General features: G+C 37.3%; 1 protein-coding gene across 6 annotated transcripts in view; it reads left to right on the top strand.

Moving 5' to 3' along the window:
• USP22 (ubiquitin specific peptidase 22) overlaps positions 1 to 21,099 on the top strand; it is a 112,296-nt gene that overhangs the window by 41,285 nt on the left and 49,912 nt on the right. For 4 of the 6 annotated variants that reach the window (XM_054842478.1, XM_054842481.1, XM_054842482.1 and 1 more), the window contains 4 exons: positions 435 to 567; positions 13,470 to 13,583; positions 14,120 to 14,164; positions 19,066 to 19,167. In XM_054842478.1, coding sequence (XP_054698453.1) covers positions 435 to 567; positions 13,470 to 13,583; positions 14,120 to 14,164; positions 19,066 to 19,167 — 394 coding nt within the window. The remainder of the gene's footprint in view (positions 1 to 434; positions 568 to 13,469; positions 13,584 to 14,119; positions 14,165 to 19,065; positions 19,168 to 21,099) is intronic. The other 2 variants (XM_054842479.1, XM_054842477.1) reach the window with 1 other exon arrangement.

The raw sequence follows: 21,099 nt of genomic DNA, 5'->3' as shown, positions 1-21,099 counted from the left end.
TCCTGGCTTGCACATGGCTGTGCAGGTCATTCTGCTGGTCCGTGGTTGGTACGGGAACAGAAATGCCCAGGTAGAGTGAGGGTATGGTAGGATTGTTTGTATATTTTAGCAGCAGTGCCTGCTTCCCCCTGCTTGAAATGTTCCTTAAACTACAGGCTGAGAGTTGTAAATGAGTTGACTATCATCTGCTCTTACATGAGACCTGCTCCCGATCAAGACTTGGAAATGTTTTGGACAAATGGAAGAGGTTTTCTCTATTAATTTGTCTAATTGTTGGTTTTGTCACATGGGGGCAGAACTGTTTCCCCTGCTGCTTTGCAGCGTTCAGAAGGCACCGAGTAAAAGGGAAAGCTATCAGTTGGAACTACACCTCTTTAGTGGACTTGGAGGTACGTTTCTGTCAGTCATATTCTGTGTCCGTTTCTCTATTTCAGGCAAAGTCGTGCATTTGTCATATGTGTGGTGCCCACCTGAACAGACTCCACTCTTGCCTCTACTGTGTCTTCTTTGGCTGTTTTACAAAGAAACATATTCACGAGCACGCAAAGACAAAGCGACACAATTTAGGTAAGCTGTCATCCTGATATACTCACTGGTGCTTTTTAACTCGCTGCATTATCCCTGTCAATTCCAGGCCAATTAAGGTGCTATTTTATTGTGGCTACCTCATTAGACAGGGAGATAAATTTTATTTGTGTTTTGGGTTAGTTTAGTGGTATTATCTTAAACTTGGTGCTTACGCTTCTTCTGCATCACAGATAAGGTTTTTTCACAACTTCAGTTTTGAATTATTACTGACTGTTTAGTATCTTAGTACTTATGAATTAATGTCATATATAGGGAAAAATAATAAAAGTGCTTGTACACAGAGATACTTTTTTAAGTGTGAAAAATGGTGGGTTTAGTGCCTTGAACTAGAGCGCTTAGTGAAGTTTTCTCAGGAGGTCATGCTCACTTTTTTGTTCTTGCTAAGGAAGAAACCATCATTCCTATCACAAAGTTGACTAATCAAGTAACAGAATTATTTAAACTTTTCAAGTTTTGGTGTTTTGGGGGTTGTTTTTGGGTTTGGGGGTTGGGTTTTTTATTTGTTTTGGTTTTTTTGAGGGTGGTGGGTTTTGTTTCTGTTTTGGCTTCATGTTTGCAGTGTGGTCAATACTCTTAAGAAAACAGTTTAACTGATATGGAGTACCTTTCCCTCAACTGCCTCAAATGTTGGTAAAATGCCAGCAAGTTCTTTTATTCTGTCAGCTTTGGTGCTAGATAATGTTTAAAACCAAAAGCATTCAGTTTTGGTTTAAATTACTTATTGCTTATAGTTTAGAACATTTTAGAGTTATAATGCAAAATCCTGATCATTTTATATTAAAATTCCGGTTGTGTCAAAATGGATGTATACAATTTTGCTTGGTGTACAGCACACTTAATTTTTCTTCAAATGAAAATACATTCTTGGTGGATTGACATAAGAAAGAGGAAAAAAGGCATTATTTCATGGTATAGTTTTTTCTCTTGACCAGTGTGGCCACCATTCTCATTTAATTTATCCAAAGTGCTTATGGAACAAACTGTCTTTTATTTTCCATGAAAACTAAGATGCTCCAGAAGGCCAACAGTGCTCTGTACTCCTGTGCTTAAGAAACTGGTGTGTAAGTTTACTATTTATGGAAATGATTATTTAAAACAGCAAATCGTTATACTTCTTCCTCCATATGTGTCAAGAATGAAAAAAAAATTAGGATCCATATTGGTATAGCTTAAGCTTGTAAATGCCTTGAAAAATAGAATACTGGAACGTAGTACTGAATATCCATAATGTTTATGAAGTTGCTAGCCTTTGAGAGTGTCGTGATCATAATTCTTGATGTCAAGGTAGGCAGCAATATTCAGTACAAACTGAAGCACAGATAGCTGTACTTTAAATGATAAGTTCAGGAGGGAAAAAAAAATGTACTAGTATGGGAAGACATCTGAAATTAAGTGGTGATAAGGCCTCATCTGGAATCCTGTGTCTAGTTCTGGGCTATCCAGTAAGAGAGAGTGGAGCTACTGGAGAAAGTCTAGCAAGAGGCCACAAAGATGGTGGAGGTACTAGAACACCTCTGATGAGGAAAGGCTGAGAGCACTGTGACTGTTTAGCTTACAGGAGAGATGGCTCCAGGGGATCTCACAGGTGTGTACAAATATCTGAAAGAATTGGTAAAAAACGTGGAGCCAGGTTCTTTTCAATGGTGTCCACTGACTGTACAAGAGGCAGTGAGCACAAAATGAAACACAGGAGGTTCTGCCTGATCATCAGGGAACACATTTTTACTGTGAGGGTGACTGAGGAGTGGAACAGGTTGCCCTGAGGAGTTGTGGAGTATCCTCAGATATATTCAAAAGCCGTCTGGACGTGGTCCTGGGCAGCCTGCTGTAGGTGGCCCTGCAAGCTGTAGGGAGTGTTGGACAAGGTGACCTCCTGGCAGGAGTGCTGGACAAGGTGACCTCCGGAGGTGCTTGCCAACCTCAACTGTTCTTGGAAAACTGAAAAAACCACCCATACCTACCCTGTATGACGTTTATTTTTATTGCTTTTTACAGGGTGTAGTCTCAAAGAGCTTTTGAATTCAGTTCATTAGGTGAAATTATTTGGGAATATTTACCAACACAGAAGTACAAATTAGTCTAGGTAAAATCTATCTAGAGATTTCTGGTAAAGTGTGTGTGTATATATATATGTGTGTGTGTGTGTATATATGTATATAAAAACTTTTGTACCAATATAAGTTTATGGCCAGGTTTAAGGGTTAAAAAAAATACAGTGCTAAATTGAGACTGTAGACAGTATTTGCCTGTTTATCTGTGGATACTGTGTAAACACCGTAATATTTTTACCACTAAACTTACCATATTTTTGGAGAACCTTTTTGAAAAGAGCTTTGTAATTGTGCATGTTGTGAGCTGCTGTTTATCTGTGTATTTGGGAAGCCTAAATTCTTCAAGTAAATTTTTGTGCAAGGTAGAATTTGCTGCTGTCTGCTGTAGTGAAATATCTTCTGTTTCCTTAAAGGAGAAACAAAACTGGGCAGAGGAGGGAGGTTCTTTGAAGATGCAGTCTTGCTTGAAGACTGTTGTAGTTGTTGTCACGGTACTAGCCAATTAAGAATGTGTCAGATAAGGTACTTCCCAAAAGGAATAGCCTTTAGATAAAAAGGGCTTGAGTTAATTATACAAGCCAAAGTACAGAATACAGTATTGTATCATCACAAAAAGGATTCTTGTGCAGCTACGTATAATGTACTCAGTGCACAAATATGCATAATGTGAAGATTGTACAACTGCATGCTTGATTTCTAGTTTTGGAGATTCCTTTTCTCTCTCTGTTTTTTTTAATGTATGTTTTGGTGTTTTATTTCCAGCTGCATGTGAAATGAGCTGTAAAAATATTTTTGTAGTTTTGGTAATGCTTTTGGTTGCTTTTACTGCTGCAGTTTTCATTGGGGAAATAATATCTGATAGGCAAAAACGAGTTAAGTGCTTTGAAATTTCAAAACGAACAGGAATTATTTTAAAACACTTGGTGACTTTTTGCTGAGCCAACATCAGTCTCCATGGAGACTAGCAGGAACTGCACACTTAATCACAGATCTAAGAAATATCATAGATTTCAGTTGTAACAGCTGTCTGAGCACTGGAAGGGATGTTTTTGCAGCTAACTGCTATATGTTTCAGGAGACTTCAGGATCGTAGTCCAGAGTATTCTTAAAATACATCCCTTGTTATCTCTGCTTCTCTGAACAATATAAATTAGACACACTCTGACCTTATAGTGATACCTGTGCTCTTGCATCTGCTTGCCTATTCAGTGTATATTAATAACACTGTACTTATTTTAATATATTCCTTGAGTTGTGGATGTGGGTGATGGGTAAGTAAGATCTGGCTATATGAGCTGCTTTTTTTACTTTCTGCATTGCACAGTCTCTGTTAGTCAATCACCATGGCGGGCTGGGTTGGGAATTGTTAATACAATGTAAAATTTTTATACAGGTGTGAAAACCTTTAGGAAGAGGTAGGTAAGACTGGCTGTTCAGGACTTTGAAGACTTGGAATAATTCAGAATAGCCTTTTCCTGTTCTGTTTCAGTGTTGTTTTCTTATTGTGTAGGCATCCGGCATCCCTCATCCCCCCACAAATACAAAAAATGGTGTCATTTACAAACCCCTATGGGTATGTCCTAGGAGTGCTCAGAGATCATCTGTGTCACAATATGTAGTATGTGGAGTTGTCAGGAGCAGATAAGGCAGGGCTGTCTGTCCATACCCTCTGTGAGAATTGTAAGGTACTTAATCAAAGTCACTGTAATAGACATCTGACTATAGACAGTACAGATCTGAAATCCAGCAGCCTAAGGAAAGTGGTATCTTAGTCTGTGGATGCTGTTACTTCAGGAAATAGTTTCTGCTGTTGCAACTTTAATAATACAGAATCCTTAATTTTTCCCTTTTTGCTCTTCTCCCAATTTCATAAAACATGTTTTGCTGCTTTGACGTGGTTGTACTCACTGAAGCTGTATCATACATATCCAGCTTTCTACCTGGTGGTGGTCAACAGAGGTAGCTTAGAGAATAGACAGCAGTATAGTTATTAAGCATTTTTTCCCCTTGTTCTGCTCTCCCTTTTTCTACTGCTCAGCTCTTCAAAAACTTTCTGAACAGGAGACTGCTTCTAGGTGCTTGTGTTCCAGTAGCCTGTCCAGTGTTAAAGCCTGGTTCCTTTCTGGCACCTGCAACGTGCAAAGGCAGCGAGTTCTACGGTTTTCTGAGCTATGTGAAAAATGCATGTGTGTCTCTGCTTTGTTTTATAATGGATCTTGTAACTTTGCTCTGTATTTTTTTTGTGAGGAATTGAGAAATGGTGAGTAAAAGGTCCTTATTGATATCTTCTGGGATTCTTGATCTTTTTGATCTTGTCAGATGTTTCCTTTTCCCAACCTATAGAATCCTGAACTATTTTTAGCTTTTCTTATTGAAACTGTTGTATGATTCTCAACATCCTTATCATACTTCTGTTTAGTTCTAATGTGTCCATCTGTGGTGACAACTCTTTGGATTAATGCAGTTTACTAATGACTTGTATTCTTAGTTAATACTTCCATGACTTCTGTTTTGTGTTTCTTGATATGCTGTTCAACATTGAGCTGATGTTATTTGGGAGTTATCCTCAGTGACTCCAAAACCTCTTTCCTGAGTGGTAACTGTTACTCGGCTGCTATGTTATTGGTAGTGATTAGAGTTTCAGTCTTGGTGGTATTGCCCGTTTACTCAATATCATGAAATCCTGCTGGAGCTTTTGGCAAGCTTCAGATTTGATTATTCTAAATAGAACGTGTGTCATCACCATGCTTTGTCATCTTCCTATGTAATCCAAATCACGTTCCATCACGTGGGGAATCTACTGGTGGTTTCCGTCCTTGTAAAACTGATGGTCCCTTCCTTATCCTTTCTACAGTTGCTCAGGGAAGGAAAATACATAGTGGCTTAGTCCCGGAGTAGCAGGAAATTGTCTGTGGACTGTTGCTCTAAAAGAGAAGAGGTTGGTGCTGTAGAGAGTTCATCTTGAAGCTGTAGTAGTGATTCTTTTATCAGTTTCCTGGTTGGGACTGAAGATTCTAGGCAGATACCAAATGAAGTTTTAATATTCTCTGAGTGAATATCTTCTGTTTCTGTTCCGTAATGATTAAAACTTATTAGGGGGGTTTATCATGTGAGAAAACAAAATTGATGATTTTGAGAATGGAGTACATATGTAACCTAAGTGGAGAGTTTTCCCCCACATGCTTTTATATATATTTTTTTTTCTATATATATAAGTAGTTTATATATATATTTTATATATATTTATAAAAATACCAGTGTTTTTACCTAGCTGCAAGAAGAATCATTGTTACAGGCTTAGGAAAGTCCATTACAGATAACCTTCAGAGTTAGATTAGTTAAATTATGGCATCAAAGCTCTCTGTAGACCTATTTAAACTCCTTGGTAAGGAGCCAACTCGTGCATTTCCATGCTGTGCTTCTATCTGTTACAGATGCACTCTTAACATATGAGTAGTATCGTTGAAACAGCATATAATACAGCTTTTGGTTGAAGTCTTGGTCTGTTCTAAGGCCCTGTTCTGGAGTTAAAGAGTAGAGGTAGGTGAAATAGCAGGACTGAGGCTCAGTAGTTAAAAGACTAAACAAAAAATGGCTGGAAGACTGAAGTACCGTTCAATTTCTAAGGAGACTGGCAAACAGTTCATTTCAGAATTAGTCCTGTTAGAGTACATTCATTATTTATTATATCACAAACTGTTTGTTGAGGAACTGTTTTGTCTAAGTATATGCTCATGTAATGTTCAGTCCAATAAATACATTTGTGGTGAGAGGAACTGGGTGGGTGAGCATAATAGTAATGCTCATAGATTAAGTTGAGGATTTTTTGGTAGAATTCAGAAAGCTCCTACTTCCCCTAGAAAACAAATAACTGCATTTTTTTCATCTGATTCAGAGGAAACATGACAAAAAGCTGGTTTCTATACTTGAAGTCAGTCAAAGGAAAAAAATCTGGTTACTGCTGTTAATACATACCTGTCTGTCGAAATTTAATATGTAGAAAGAGAACACTTACCTAAAGGAATGACAGTAAAAGTTATTTAATTTTCATTTGAGTTGGAAGGTGTTGACTGTAGTGTTCATTCTGCATGGTTGCAGTGAAGTAGAGTTCTCTTGTAAAGAAAACAGCTAAGACTTTCATCGTACTCTATGTGGAAGGGGCAATTAAAGCTGATCCCAGCACAGTGTATTGCAGTGCTAGAGTAGCAGTTTGGGTTTTTTCCTTTTGCATGTAGGCTCAGAAAGGGGTAGAAAAGGTCATCTGGGCATTTTAGCAGCCTCTTGATTTGAATTCTGTTCTAATGTTTTGCTTGGTGTGGGTGTTCAGAAAAGTCTGTTAAGATGAAGGCAAATGGAAAACAGGATGCAGTGTTTTATAGTTTTGTCAGAGATGGATTGTGTCAGACTAGTATGTCTTTTTGATAATATAACTGACTTTCTTAGAAAAAGGAAATACACTGGACCTAATTTGTCTAGATCAAGTGAAGAATTTGACATTTTGCCCCCTTGGAGATTATTACTTGAGGTAGAAGTGGCAGGGATTAATATAAGAATTGTGGTGTGCATGAGGCTGGATAAAGGGAGACTGATGATGAATAAACTGAAAGCAGAATGTGTAGGACATGCAGACTTTACTAGCAGAACCAGTTCTGGTTTACTGCTATTTTCTGGTAATTGAAGAGAAAGAATTATATCTATGTATGAAATTGATGATGGTCCCAAAGTTCATAGGTATTGCTTATACTGAGGAGGGCTAGGTAGTGCTGTGATAAGAATTAAATAACCTCACTGACTACAGTAATAAAAGTGAGACAAAATTTGATAATAGTACAAACTGTACTTCAACATAATAATATCCTTGTCATATCAACCAGGGGGTCATTGATTGGAAGCAGAGGAGGAGGAAGGAAGCGTTTTGGATATGCAGGTCAGCCATAGGGTATGGCTTTGAACCTCCAATGTTCCTCATAGCCACTAAAAATAGTATTGCAGGCAAATTCTCATTTGCTTCTGTGATGCGCATTCCAGCAAGGCATTCCTATAGCTTAGCTCAAACTTTGAGCCAGACTGAACTCCTAAGAAGGCAGCAGGCATTTGTTAATCACAATTGTCTTCTGCTAGGAGCTGCTCTGGTAAGCGTAGGTAGTTAGGAGCTCCTGCAAGCCATCTCTCAAAAGCTCCTCTTAGTATCAGAAATGACTCCTGAAGAGGCCTCTGTACACCTGGAGTATTATTAGCCCTCAGAAAGCCAGTCTCATGAATTTACCTTTGTACTGCCAGCTCTGCGTGCATCTGCTTGCCTCAGACCCAACTACTAACTTCTGTGCAATTCTGGATCTTACTACTGCTTTTATTGAAAATAGTACTTTGAGGTAAGTCCCCATTGTTGATCAAATGAGAATATATACATGATATAAGCAGTTTGCATCATGTTAGAGCAACACAAAACTTGGTGGCTGTAATTTAGGGATTCTGCCCCCAAATTTCTGAAAAAAGCAGCAAGATAAAGTAGTGTTTAACAATTTCTCTCCTTTAAACCTGAATAATATTTTTGTGGGATCAAGAAAAGGTCCTTTAGCCAGGAGAATTTAATCTTTGTCACTTTTCAAAGGTTTGCTACAAACAAGGGAACTATTGAAGTCTGTAGGGTCAGAGAAGGGTAGGGAGAAGACTGACAAAAGGCAAAACATCTTTTATAATAGGAAGTGCAGGGCACTTAAGAATAAGCGTGCTATGTACTCCTATGTAGTATACTGGGTGCGTGCACACATGTATAAGTAGCATGTGCGATATATGTATTTCTGAATGAGGTCAAGGAGCTGAAGTTAATATTCTGCTCATAATTAATTAACATAAAATGTTTTGGCAGTCTGCCTCTATATTAACAGTTAAGAACATTTTTGGTATCTAGATTCCACGGGGATACTAGAACACTTTTCTTTCTCCTGAACGTCTCATCTTCCCTGGCTTGAATTCGCATGCTGATGTAGGATGATACTCTAAACCATCACAGAGGGAAGCGTACAGTGTAGAGGTTGGACACCTGGCTCCTAGTTTTGAGTGGTTTGCAGCATTGTATTGGGTACTTACCCTGTTTGGATTGCAGGCAAATCAGTCCCTTTAAACATTAAAATTCTAGATTCATATGGGGCCAGTAGGCATCTTGGAGACTTCAGAGCACAGCCTACAAAAACACTGCTTATCTTTTGGGTGCTAGTTTAAAAGAAGAAAAATAAGTACTTAGAGTAGAATGGATTTATCTCAAATACTAGGAGAAGAATATACCATTTCTCTTAAATAATGAATGTGGGAGGGAAGGATAATGCTTAACTGTAGCCATGTTTTTTAATGTGTATTAAAAGATTGGATATCTGATGCTGCGTTTTTGGCAACAAGAGGAAGTTTAGGGTTCTACCCTGTAATCCCCCACCCCACAAGTAAGTACCTGTGATTCTCAGTGACTTCAGTGGAAGCTAGCTTGGAGCACTGTTTAGCAGGGCTAGCCTTTTATTTTTATTTATGGATATAAATAAAAACAATGTATACTTGTTTTGTGACTTGTAGAGTTGATAAGGCTGTGATCACCTTGATAGAGACTGAAAGGATAAGGGAAAAGTGTGAATAGTCTTTAATGTGACTGCTTACTAGTTTCTGGCAAAAATTCAAATACTTGAGTTGATCAATGTCTTGGGTGAGTCTGCTAGTGTGTTTTGGCATTCCCCCCCCCCCCCCCCCCCCCCCCCCCCTTGAGATTAGTAAGGTTTTCTTACTCATATCAGTAAACATAATATCTTATCAGTTCAGGAATTCTGATCTGTGATGCAGTTTCTAGGTGCCAGGAAAACAGGAAGAATGCAATCAGATACTTGTTTTGTGCTCATATATCACATAGAAGAACAAGTGGAGAGCTGGCTGAAGTTTAGAAAAATCACTTCTTGTGGACTTGAGACTATTGTCTGAAACTGGTTTAATGATTAACACTTAATGTGAGAAATTAGGGAGTATGAATTAGCTTAGCATGTTGACTTTGAATACTGTGTAAAAGAATTAGCAATTTAGTCTCCTTTGTTACAGAAGCTGAACAAAATGTAGGTGACTTGCATAGAATGTGAGTGTGTGTTGATTTTTGGGTTTGTAACATGCCAAGATTGAGTCACAGAAATTCACAGTGGAATTAATTTCAATACAGGTAAAAATTGGCCTTAATTCTGTGTTGCTGTATGTTTTGTTGTACTTGAATGCAACCAGTGTTCCAAGGAAGATGATTCCAAAGCATGATTCACAAATAGGTCATATCTGATGGAAGGCTGTCGTATATTATGGTGAAGCATCCCATTTCCAACTGAGCAATGTTAGTTCTGTTCACCTGGGTCTTGCGAAAACTGAACATACAAGTTTCTTAACTGCATGAGACGAGACGTGCACACGCGCAGCCTGGACACGGCACGTTTCCCTGCTTTTTTAACATATCGTTGTTATGTTCCCATCATCTCTGGTCACAACATTTTCACAAGGATGTTAGTGGATATATTTGGCAAAGTAAAGCACTCGGGCTTAAACAAAACACTTGGTTCCCAGATGGACAGTTTGAAGACCTTTTGCTGCCTACATTTAAACTTTCCCCCCGAGCTGTTGTCTTTCAAAACTTATTGTCACTTGCACCAGTAGATAAAGTTGGTCTCATTCCTGCATGATCTTCTGTGATGCCTTATTGTTTTTCCAGGCTGATAGCTTTATTTTTAAATGAAAAATGAGGTATCTTTTGACTTTCTCTCTCTTGTTGCAGCCGTTTAGAATTTTGTCGATGAAGGGGTACAAGGAGATCGGCCTTTAAAATAATGGTAGCCTGTTGTCAGCATAGAAGGTATAAAAGCAAAGCAAAATATTACATTCCAAGAAGTCTTTAAATTCTTAAATTACTTTGTGATCCACAAGTAGGTATTTTGCATTTCTGAAACAGGAAACTAGATTGATCAAATGTAATAAAATGACATTATGATTCTTTTAAATTTCTTCTGGTTCTTCCCTATGAAAGAAAAAAGTATATTTCTACTGAATGTATATTTTATTTTTCCAGTGTAATCAATTCTATACTCGCATTAAGATAAAACTGAATTAAAATAGAGCGATTTCACACCCTGTCCCTTCCCAAGAGGGGTGGTGGTAGTGTTAGGAAAAGCTGATAGTGGAAGGTAGGAGTAGGAGCCATTCTGGAGTAGCCTTGTAAAAGGGATGTTTATCATGAGGAATGTGGGGCATCAGTGGATTAATCTGAAACATCTTGGCATCATTTCTTGGTTAGTCATTCCCAAACTTTTTATGAATTTGAAGCCTGTTTCTGTTGGATTTGCAATACCAAATACTAATACAAGTGATGAAATTTGTTACATGTACATTCTCATACTTCACTGTTGTAGTGGTTTTTACTGAATTTTCTAGTCAGGGGGTGTTTGGGGTAGAGCTTCAGCAATTTAGTTTTTTTAAAAAAATCAAACTCAAATGATACTAATTTGACATAATTAACTTAGGAACTTTACTAGTGGACTCTCTTCCTAGGATGCTGAAACTGAGCAGCCCTGTTTTGGCTTTCATGAGAAACTCCTGCCCTCCCTTTGTGCTATAACCAGGCCTGTATGGCCGCCTTGTCACTGGTGCTTGAGGTAATTTGTCCAAAACCTATTGCAGTCTTTTTAATGACATTGAAAGTGTTGGCATATATACAACCGCATTGTTCACATAAGTATGCTGGAGAGAGGACATTTTCTCAAGAGTCCTTAATCAGGCACTGGACAATTACAGCTTTTACTATGCCAGTGTTTCTGTTAAACTTTCTGATTCTTTACACCAGAAATTCATTCTGCTCTGAACGAGTGGTTTCTGTAAGGTGGTCTCTTGTTGGTCGTGATCTTGACATCTATACTTCATCGCTTATGCTTGTAAGTCCAGAAAGTTGAGAAAAGTGAGGAATCCTCTGAGCACAATGTATGCCTACCCATTCTGATGGTAGATTGAAATAGGACTCTGAGCACTAATACTTTATTTAACATTCTGTTATCCCTGTTCTATTATTTGAAGGGGAGGGGGGCTGTTTGTGGGATTTTTTAAAAAAATATATGGAGAGCAATATTTGGTTTTGTGTTTTGAGATCAGTAATTTGGATTTTCACCAATTCTTTGTTGAAAACTGTTGATAACTGGTAATGCACTAGATAATGGAGTAAATAGTACACAACTCTGTGGCTTAATTGTGAACACACACACACACACACACACACACACCCCCGCCCCGCATAGTGTGTTGTTACTGATCTCCCCTGCAGCTAAGATTCTTATCCCCTTTTGTGGTATTTTGCTAAAGGAGTTTAGTTAAGTCCTCTGGGCCCCAGGGTGAATGTCTGGTGTTCAGACATTACTCGAGGTAATGCAAGCAGTCCTTATCCTCTCCTGCAAACTGATTGTTGTCCAAATAGACAAAACAAAAGAATAAAATAATGAAGCACATAAGAAAGATGACAGCCAATAGACATTATGCAAACTTGTTTAAAGTAATTGTTTCCTTTATTACAAAATAGGAGAAGTAACAAACAATTTGATATAATCATTTAAAAAGTGATTTTGAAAGAGGAGAAAAAATGGCTGTACAGGACTAAAGGAGAGGGGTAGAGGCTGTGAAGGATGGATGAGATGTGGTTAGAAAGAAACCATACCAAGCTCACCAAAGCCACTGGCCCACTAATGGGAGAGCACAAAGACTTCACCTCTGCCTGATGAGACCCACAGCAGAATTGCTGCTGCGTGCTGTTTGGCTTATTTAGGGCTTCAGAGTAATTCAGTGCTGTTTCTTGCAAGCCACCTAATGTGGTAATGGTTTCTTTTGTTTAAAACAAGATCCCACTGTAGTGAGATTGTTTTAATGATGCTATTTATCTGGAAATAAAAAGAATTTGGAAATGAAATAAATGGAGGATACACTCTTGAGGGAGAATGGTGATGTGTTTTTCAGCTGTCTGCTAGATGCAGATTGTATTTTAGTAGCTGGCTAAGAATTTTTTTTTTTACTTTGATCGTGACTTTTTTCCGTATCTATGTACTGAAAATCGGCAATTTGCTATGATTAATTTGCACTTACTTCTTCCTCTGTATATGTTGAAGCAAAATGTAATTTCCCAGTTAGCTGATTTATTTCATTTCTTGGCTTTCTTTTGTTTAGGATTGTGTAAGAAAAATATTTCTAACATTGGTCAGCATTCATATGTCCATTCTAAAAGGGTGTGTGAAATGAGAAATTGAAAGATGTGTAACCTGTGGAATAAACTAATCCAGAAAACTATTCCTCTGGACGAGTATCTTTCAGCTTTCAGTGCTGTCTTCTGTTTGAACAGTCATTTGGATAGGTGCATTCTAATTATTTTAATGGTTTTGAATAGAAATTACTGAAGTCTTAGAAAAATACGATTCAAACTTACATATCAAATCTTACAGTACTAGTTCTGCATGTGTTTTAGTCACTGTAATTATGCCTTTTGGTTACTTATGTCTTAAAAGGTATATAGTGAATTACAAACAACTTGAAGGCAGCTAATGCTTTGTTGTCTTGCACAGTTTTCTTGCTGTGCCAGAAGGAATTGAATAACTCGTACTGTAACTGGAAAAATTTCCCTGGTTTTTTTCTCTTTTTTTTTTTCCCTCTAGATTCTAAGGTACAGATTTTACTTTTTGTGGGCTGCTGAGAAGAAAGAGTGCCTGACTTGGAAGCCTGCTTTAAAATGTCTTCTGGTTTATGAACTCACATCTTTTTTTCTTCCTCCCCAACTTCCCTTCTGTTTTGCAGCCATAGACCTTTTGTATGGGGGTATATACTGCTTTATGTGTCAAGATTACATATACGACAAAGACATGGAACAAATTGCCAAAGAAGAACAACGAAAAGCTTGGAAATTACAAGGTTTGGTTTTCCTGCCTGAATTTCTTGTTTCTGTTTTTAATCATACCTGTCCCTCCCATTTGTCAATGGCAAAAAACAGTAAGGGGAAGAAAGTGTTCTTTAAAGATAGTAGTGCAGGCCTTGGGAGAGAGAGATGTCTAGCTGTTACTGTCCAGAAGTTAGACTGTTAGTTTAACATGTGCGCCACACCTAATTGTAGCAAAATTACTTTATTTTTAATTGCAAAAAATATAAAAATGTCTACCATTAATCCTACAAAACTTGCATAATATCCAAGTCAGATCTGTATTAGGTAGAAAATGTAACAGTCTGCTCCTTTAGGCTAATTTAGGTAATAGAGGCAATAAATCTGTTCCCCTCACATGAAATGCCACCTTTGTGTGTGATTTTTTTTTTTTAATAGAACGTGCCAGCTTACTTACACACTTGTGCTTTCATGGTACACGCACAATATCTATGTAGAAATATTTACACACAAATAAATGTACACACATTTGTTTTATTCAGTTTGCTTTCCCTAATTTTTTCTTTTTTAGCCTTCACCCCAACAGTGGTTTCTCACTACCAGTGTACAATGACAGGTAAGAGGCGTGGGCTGGCGACGCACTTCACTAACAAGCGTCCCTTTGCTGATTATCCTGCCATTTTAGACATGAATCACAGTTAAGAATGCCAGTTTTATCGTGCAAATTGTTTTCCTCTTGTTTGGATATGTTCCAATGATTGAATAATTACAGCAGACTTGATTTCATGTGCCCTTTCCTTGATAGAACTACTCCAAAACAAACCTTTTCTCCTTTTTTGGAAAGGAAAGGAAGCAGCATTAATCTTTAACTGAGTAGTTTTTAAGCATCAGTTATAAAAGCTTGTCATCTTCCATTTCCAGTGGCCTCTAGGGGGTATGTTTTCTTAAAGTGGGAAAGTCTGTATTTGAAGACAGATGACTTCTGTCTAGTAATGTCTCTTACAGAATCCATGGCATCCTGTTTCAATGTGACAGCCTTAGTCAGGGCTGATATGACTTCAAACCATTCTTAACCTCATTTCCAATTTTAAAAATAGCAGCTAACATCGTATTAACTAGAGCTTTTCTGATGGCGTATCAAAAGCATAGCTGCTTTTACTTAGTTCCTACTACAGATCCCAGTCTACTTTCTACTTATTCCCCATTTTGTGGGAGTTGAGTCAGAGGAAAGGAGGATCGTGAGGTTCCCAGTGAGTCCTAGAACAAGAAAATACAACTTAAAATGCTTTAGCACAAAGCATTGGTTTTCAAAGCAAGACAAAATGGAAACATGGTTTTAAACCTTTCATTTGGGCTATGCATGTCTTCTGAAAACTCCTTCAAACCTTTCTAAGGTTAATCTGGGCACCAAATTAACCAACTACAACAACATAACACTTCATGATGCTACAGAAGAGGAAGGCCACCCAGTGCCTTACTTTTGAATATGTAAATTCAAAGGCAATTTCTTAATTATGTTGTCCTTAGCAAACGATCTATTTTTGCCTTCCAGACTGGGATGCAGGCAGTTTGTCCTCCAGTGGACGTCAGGCTGCTATAGCTTATATTCTGGGGTAGTTACAGCTACAAGGTGGTTCATCTTGTCATCTTGGACCACAAAGTTGTGCAGTGAAGGGAAGAATCACCAATAGGAACTGCCAGGCAGAAAACCTTCTCTGTACTGATTAACTGACTAATGAATGGCATATTAAATATAAATACGCATTCATATATATATATTTGAATACGCATATTGCAGCTTCTGTCCCCAGAGAACGAATCAAATGACCAATGAAGATACCAAATGACCAATGAAGATACCAAACGAAGGAATAGACAACAATACACTTTAAATTACTGGAGTACACAGCATAGACATTTTTCTTTAAAGTCATGGCATAGGAGCTTCTGTTTTATGGTTTTGCATTGTGAAACCATGTGTGTTTCCCTGCAAACTTATCTAAGGAATGAGAAAGGGATATACATGGGAGAAATAATGGAGAATTATGTCATCTTCTCCTTCTCTCTCTATTGCTTCAATCCAGCCCCTCCTTCCTATAGCGAGTCATGTTATCTGAAAATTTATAAAGTATAAAGAGAAGGGAACCTTCTTCCTCCAAACTGAATGTCAAGATTAGTACAAACCCAAAACTCACTGTCTTGGTTTATATTTCTACCACAAAGTTAGTTTACCTCCAATAATGTTGCCAACTTAACTGAAGAAGTGCATCCAGTCTGCAAAAACTGAGATTGACTTAAAAATGGAAGTGTCAGTGTTGCATATTTTCAAACTTCTATCCACAGGGCTTGAAAGGTGTTGGTATATACTTTTAATAGATGCTCACATAACAACATGATGCCTGGAAAAAAACTTTAAGAAAACCCCCAAATATAATGAGATTCATTTCATACTCTTGTAATATTAACTCCTAGTGTGATGAGTTCCTGTATCCAGCTGTAGTTCAGAGTTATATGATATAACACTGAACAAGTTGCAACTCTACCACTTCTTTTTTTTCCCCTCTGGTATTGAATATTTTTTAATAATGAGGGAGGTGAGAGTACCCGGAGCCATTCATTCTAATTAACGTTTGGATTTTTGGGAGGGGAAAAGGGGGATTTGCTGAAGTATAGCAAAGTAAGCAATCTTTATTAATGGTTACTTGCAAAATTGTGACTTTTATAAGCTAGAGCTTTCATTGCCTTTTCCTTCACTCATCCATATGTCCCTGAGAGAGTCTCTGAAAAATAACAATTTGTGTATTTGACCTAATAAAACTAATTCTTGGATGGAGATTTCACATGCTGACTTGAATCTCTGGCTATTTCATAGCATCATTTTTAAAATTATGAATTTTCATTCCTATAATGCTACTTCCCTTTAATTGTAAATGGTAACCTGTGCATGTCTTGCAAATCTTTGTTTAAGGTAGTTTATATTGGAGTTTTTGGCATGTTTGTGGTGTTATTAAACCTCTTATTAAACATTTTTCCTTTTTTTTGGTTGGTTTTTTGTTTTGTTTCAATTTTAAACACTGAACCATTCCTAATAAATGGTTCTGTCTCTCTTTTTTTCCCCCCAAACTTTCAAGAGTAATAAAACATCAATATTTTAAAATATATAGCTGGAACAAAACACTTTTTAATTTCTGTCTCTGACTTAACTTGCGCCCTTTCTAATGAAAGGCTTCTGTAAGAGTTTTCCATCTGTTTTGCTCTGTGTTTGTTGTGGCATTAACTGTACATGGTTTTCTGTTTGGTTTCATTTCTTTTTAATTGAACAATATTTGATTCACCCCGAATCCTGCAAAGTCATCCAGTGTGTCATGTTTAACTTTACTTGAAGATTTGCTCTTGTGAAATGCTTTGGTCCACTTCCTCTATAAGCATTTAAGCTATATAATTATATATAGATATATGTATAAATATATATATGAATAGTCCCACTGACATATGTGGAACTATTGCATGCCTAAAGTTGAGCGCACATGTGTTTCCAGGTGTGATTTTTGTTACATTTTATTTAAACCAGGATTTAAACATACCCAAGTTTGGGAGTTTTTTATTCTTATGATATTTCATCCCATCATCAGATGATACTAACTGTGTTTGGCCATGTTTAAACTACAGTGAACTCAAATGCAAGAGTTCAAGTTTACAGCTGGCCAGTGCAATAGCTGTTACTAATGCAGTGCTGAAAATTATTTTGAGCTTTTTTTTTTTAACAAACCAATTTAAACAAATTCCTAAGGGAGTATTACAAATACAAGAAGGGTTGCTGAAGCCATCTAATATAAAACTTGTTGCAAGCCAATGTTCTGTCATATGTGAACTGTCCATATGTGCGTCTCTAAAGTTGCTTCATTCGTTTGGCTATGCGTACTGTATAGTGTATTCAAAGCATTGCAGCTGTTTTATCTGATCAATCTGTTACACAGTAATTAGTTTCCTTTTCTGTTTTCCTGGGTGTGTAGCTTGATGCTGAACCTTGGATAAACGAAAGGGACTATATGATTCTGGTATTCTTTCTTATGCTTCTTGCATAATCTATTGTTGAATCAAATAAAGTGAGAGATGGGTGCATCTATGTAAATAAGAATTTTCTAGTCCTCAAGAATCTGAAAATGAGACCTTTTATTACTAGAACCTGGAGGGTCAGTAGTAACTATGAATTGAACGGTTTTGGGTGGGTAGCTTCTGACAAGCATAGCTATTTCTGAAAATGAAGATCAAAGAGCTATTAAAATTTAATGTATATTATGCAGAATATGTAAGCCTCTAGCTATATTTTCTACTCCCTTCTTCTCACATGTATGATTTATAATTTATTTTCTGTAGCACAGCACTGTTTCTGCTCCATGCATTCCGTGAAAAATAACTCTTAATTGACTTTAATCCTCAGTTTTAGAATAGATTGCTTGTCATCTTATTATTCTTTACTTTTAATGCCAAGATGGTTTTGTGACTCGCTATAATTGACCTTGCATAGTAATTTCTCTGTGCTACCTCGAATGCTACAGCAGTACTTAGCTGGTCAGCCCATGAGTCTTCACTGTTGTGTTTTTCTTGTATCAGATTTACACTGAACACAACTCTGTGCTTACTTAGATCTGTTCTCCGTACTACTTCCCTGACTCATTTCTACTACACTTTCCTTTATACAAAAGAAATGTGTTGGAAACACAGTGTTGATGTTTAGAGAGAATAATGACAATTTAGCTGCAGCTCATGAGAAAGGGTGCTTAAGTATTTGGAGAGTTCTGGTTGGTTGGTGGGGAAGGGTTATGTTTAAACCTACTGCTAATTGCATTTTTAGGTAATGTTACATATGTCAGTAAAGTGTATTAGAATTCTCAAGTATTAGAATTTGCTGATATCCAGTCCTACCTCAGTAGTTATAAGGAGAGGTCATACTCTACAATGGTATATCCTAAGACATGTAGTAACTGTTTAGTATATCGAATTCCAAAGTTCTGCTGTTCGTCTGTAAAGATTAGCCTGTATCTGTCCATTAAGTTGGATCAGTTTTGATTTATTTAATAACTTGTCAAAGTATGGCAATGAGATTTCTTGGTCATCCTGTATCTTCTCCTAAAATCATGTGGTGGTTCTGTCATTTGACCTCCTCTGAGCACAAAGAAATGCATTTTTGAGTAATAGTGGATTTATTCTTGTGTAGGAATTTCTTTTTAACTGAAAAGAAGATTATAATCCAGTAATGGAAAATTGATTTGGCTAGGTATTCTTTATAAGTAAAGAAGTGCTTTTCTCTTCTTTTCATTCTTATTTGTTGGAAGATTGGCCGATATCATTCTGAACGGTATTTTTTGGGGGGAGGGGTAAAAAGAAATCAGTTTCTTGTAGTTCTACATAGATTGAATCTAACTTAATGGACAGCATGTTGAATGTTTTTACTTGAACAGAGTTTTTAATGCTTTTACTAAACAACTTCCTGAAACTTTCTTTTCATCTGCCTAGGCATTGGAGAGAAGTATTCAACATGGGAGCCAACCAAACGAGAGTTAGAATTGCTACGACACAACCCCAAGCGGAGAAAAATAACCACAAACTGCACCATAGGTAAGTTCTAGAAATCCCTTCCGAAGCCGATTCTCAGCCACTTGTATGTTCAAAATTCTGTGGTGTTTTTCCATAAATATTTTTACCTTGAGTTAATTGTAGTGGATTTCCTTAACTGTTAGGATAACAAAGTAAGTTTTATCTTACACTACATTTCTCTCACTGTAGAAGGATAACTGCTCTGTCACTTCAGGTACTCGTGATGATTCATCTGTGTAACAGCTACAAAGCAGAACTTTCTTTAAAAGCATATTGACAAAAAAAAACTTTAGCAGAAATCAGTGATGTTAACTCAGTCTTCATCAGAGATCCCATGCAGGTGTGTGAAGGAAAATCCTGTACTTGAGGTGTATCCTTAACTGTAGCCGTCTGTTGGTAAATCTGATTTTAGCAGACAGAATAAGCACAGAGATGGCTTTCTGCTTCACATTCTAAACTCCAAATAGGGTCTTTTCAATTTCATATTGACTCTGAAAAGATGTAATTTGTTCTTCAGTGTGTGTCAAATAGCAGTTTTGAAATGCATATCAAATCTTTAATATTTAGAGTTAGTCTGGAGCAAAGAGCTCTCTGAAGTGCGGGTATATCTGCTTACGGCTGGAGAGTATTTGGGTAACAGCATTTTCCAATTTTTTTCTGCTGTCTTTAGGTTGGGGGAGCAGGGGGTTAAAACCAGCTTCCTGACAAGCTCTAATGAAGATTATTGGGCATTTTCCTATACTGTTAAATGCACAGTAACATTTTAATGGTGAAGGTACAAGGTTGGGGATGTAGCTATAGACATTGGAAGTAGGAAAGTGTTTTAAAAAGGTGTTTTTCCTAATTTTAAGCTGCATTTTTATGAGACTGCATCATGCTTTCAGCACATTTGCTTTTGTCAAAATACACTGAACATAATTGCTAAAACTTTCTGATGTCGTATTTCTAATACAGTAAGTCATATTTAATCCAAACTGTGTGTATATTTAGTGGGAAAAAGTGGACTGAGAAGCACAGAGTAAATTGAAAATGCATATAGAATGGTAATTCTAAAGGAGGGATGCATTTGCAATAGTGGAACAGGAAAGACAGTTGGAAAGACATCTGGACTTTCAAGCAGCCTAGGAAAAAATAACTAGGCAAATACTGCTTGCATCATGTTCACTCTGGGATTTTGTGTGTTATGAAACTCCAGTATGTTTTGTAAAGACTGTTACAAATTACTTAAGATAATGGAACTGTGCAGGGCAAAAAAAAAAATTGATACAATTCTGAAGGTGAATGTGACCTTTCTGAAGAATTGAGCACATTTCTATGCTTCTCTTAACAATCTGAAGGAATGCTATGCCTACTCTTAAAGGATTTTAAATTTTTTGGTCTGTTTTAAAAGGACATGTCTGGTTGCATGAAATCTCATACAACGCTGCATGGGCGGGGGAGCGCTCGTGAAACACAGGGGATAAGGGAAATGACTGATCTCTTTACTTCTGCAGGCATGCTTTTAATAATTTCTCCTACTGAGCCACGGAGCTGTCTATGTGCTGAGATTTAGAAAGAGAAAAAAAATCAAAGCACCCAAGAGACATAATGGAGTTTTGGGCTACAGTTAAAAGCCAAAGACTAGCTTTCTTTCACAAAAATACATTGGGGGTTTAGCTGAAGGAAGAAAAGACCTGCCATTGTCCTTGAGCCTTTTCTCTCCGTCTAACCTGCTGCTAAATTTATATCTGCTTCAGAGTCTTTTTCCCTTCACTTTCCTCACATTGACTTGTCTGTTTGCAGTTTCAGATCAGTGAAGAGCCTATATGCAGACTGAAATGCTGCAATTATCTGGACATTCCCATTTCTCTCTCTTTTCTAATACTCAGTTCTTTTGACATCAAGTTTTTATCAATCCCCTAGCAGATATTAGTGAATCCAGTTTATCTTCTGAGGTAGGTAAATGGCTCAGAG

The sequence above is a fragment of the Grus americana genome, chromosome 15 (assembly GCF_028858705.1).
Source record: "Grus americana isolate bGruAme1 chromosome 15, bGruAme1.mat, whole genome shotgun sequence".
Classification (NCBI taxonomy): domain Eukaryota; kingdom Metazoa; phylum Chordata; class Aves; order Gruiformes; family Gruidae; genus Grus; species Grus americana.
Note: the sequence above shows the minus strand (reverse complement) of the source record. Positions and strands in the feature narration are given on the sequence as shown.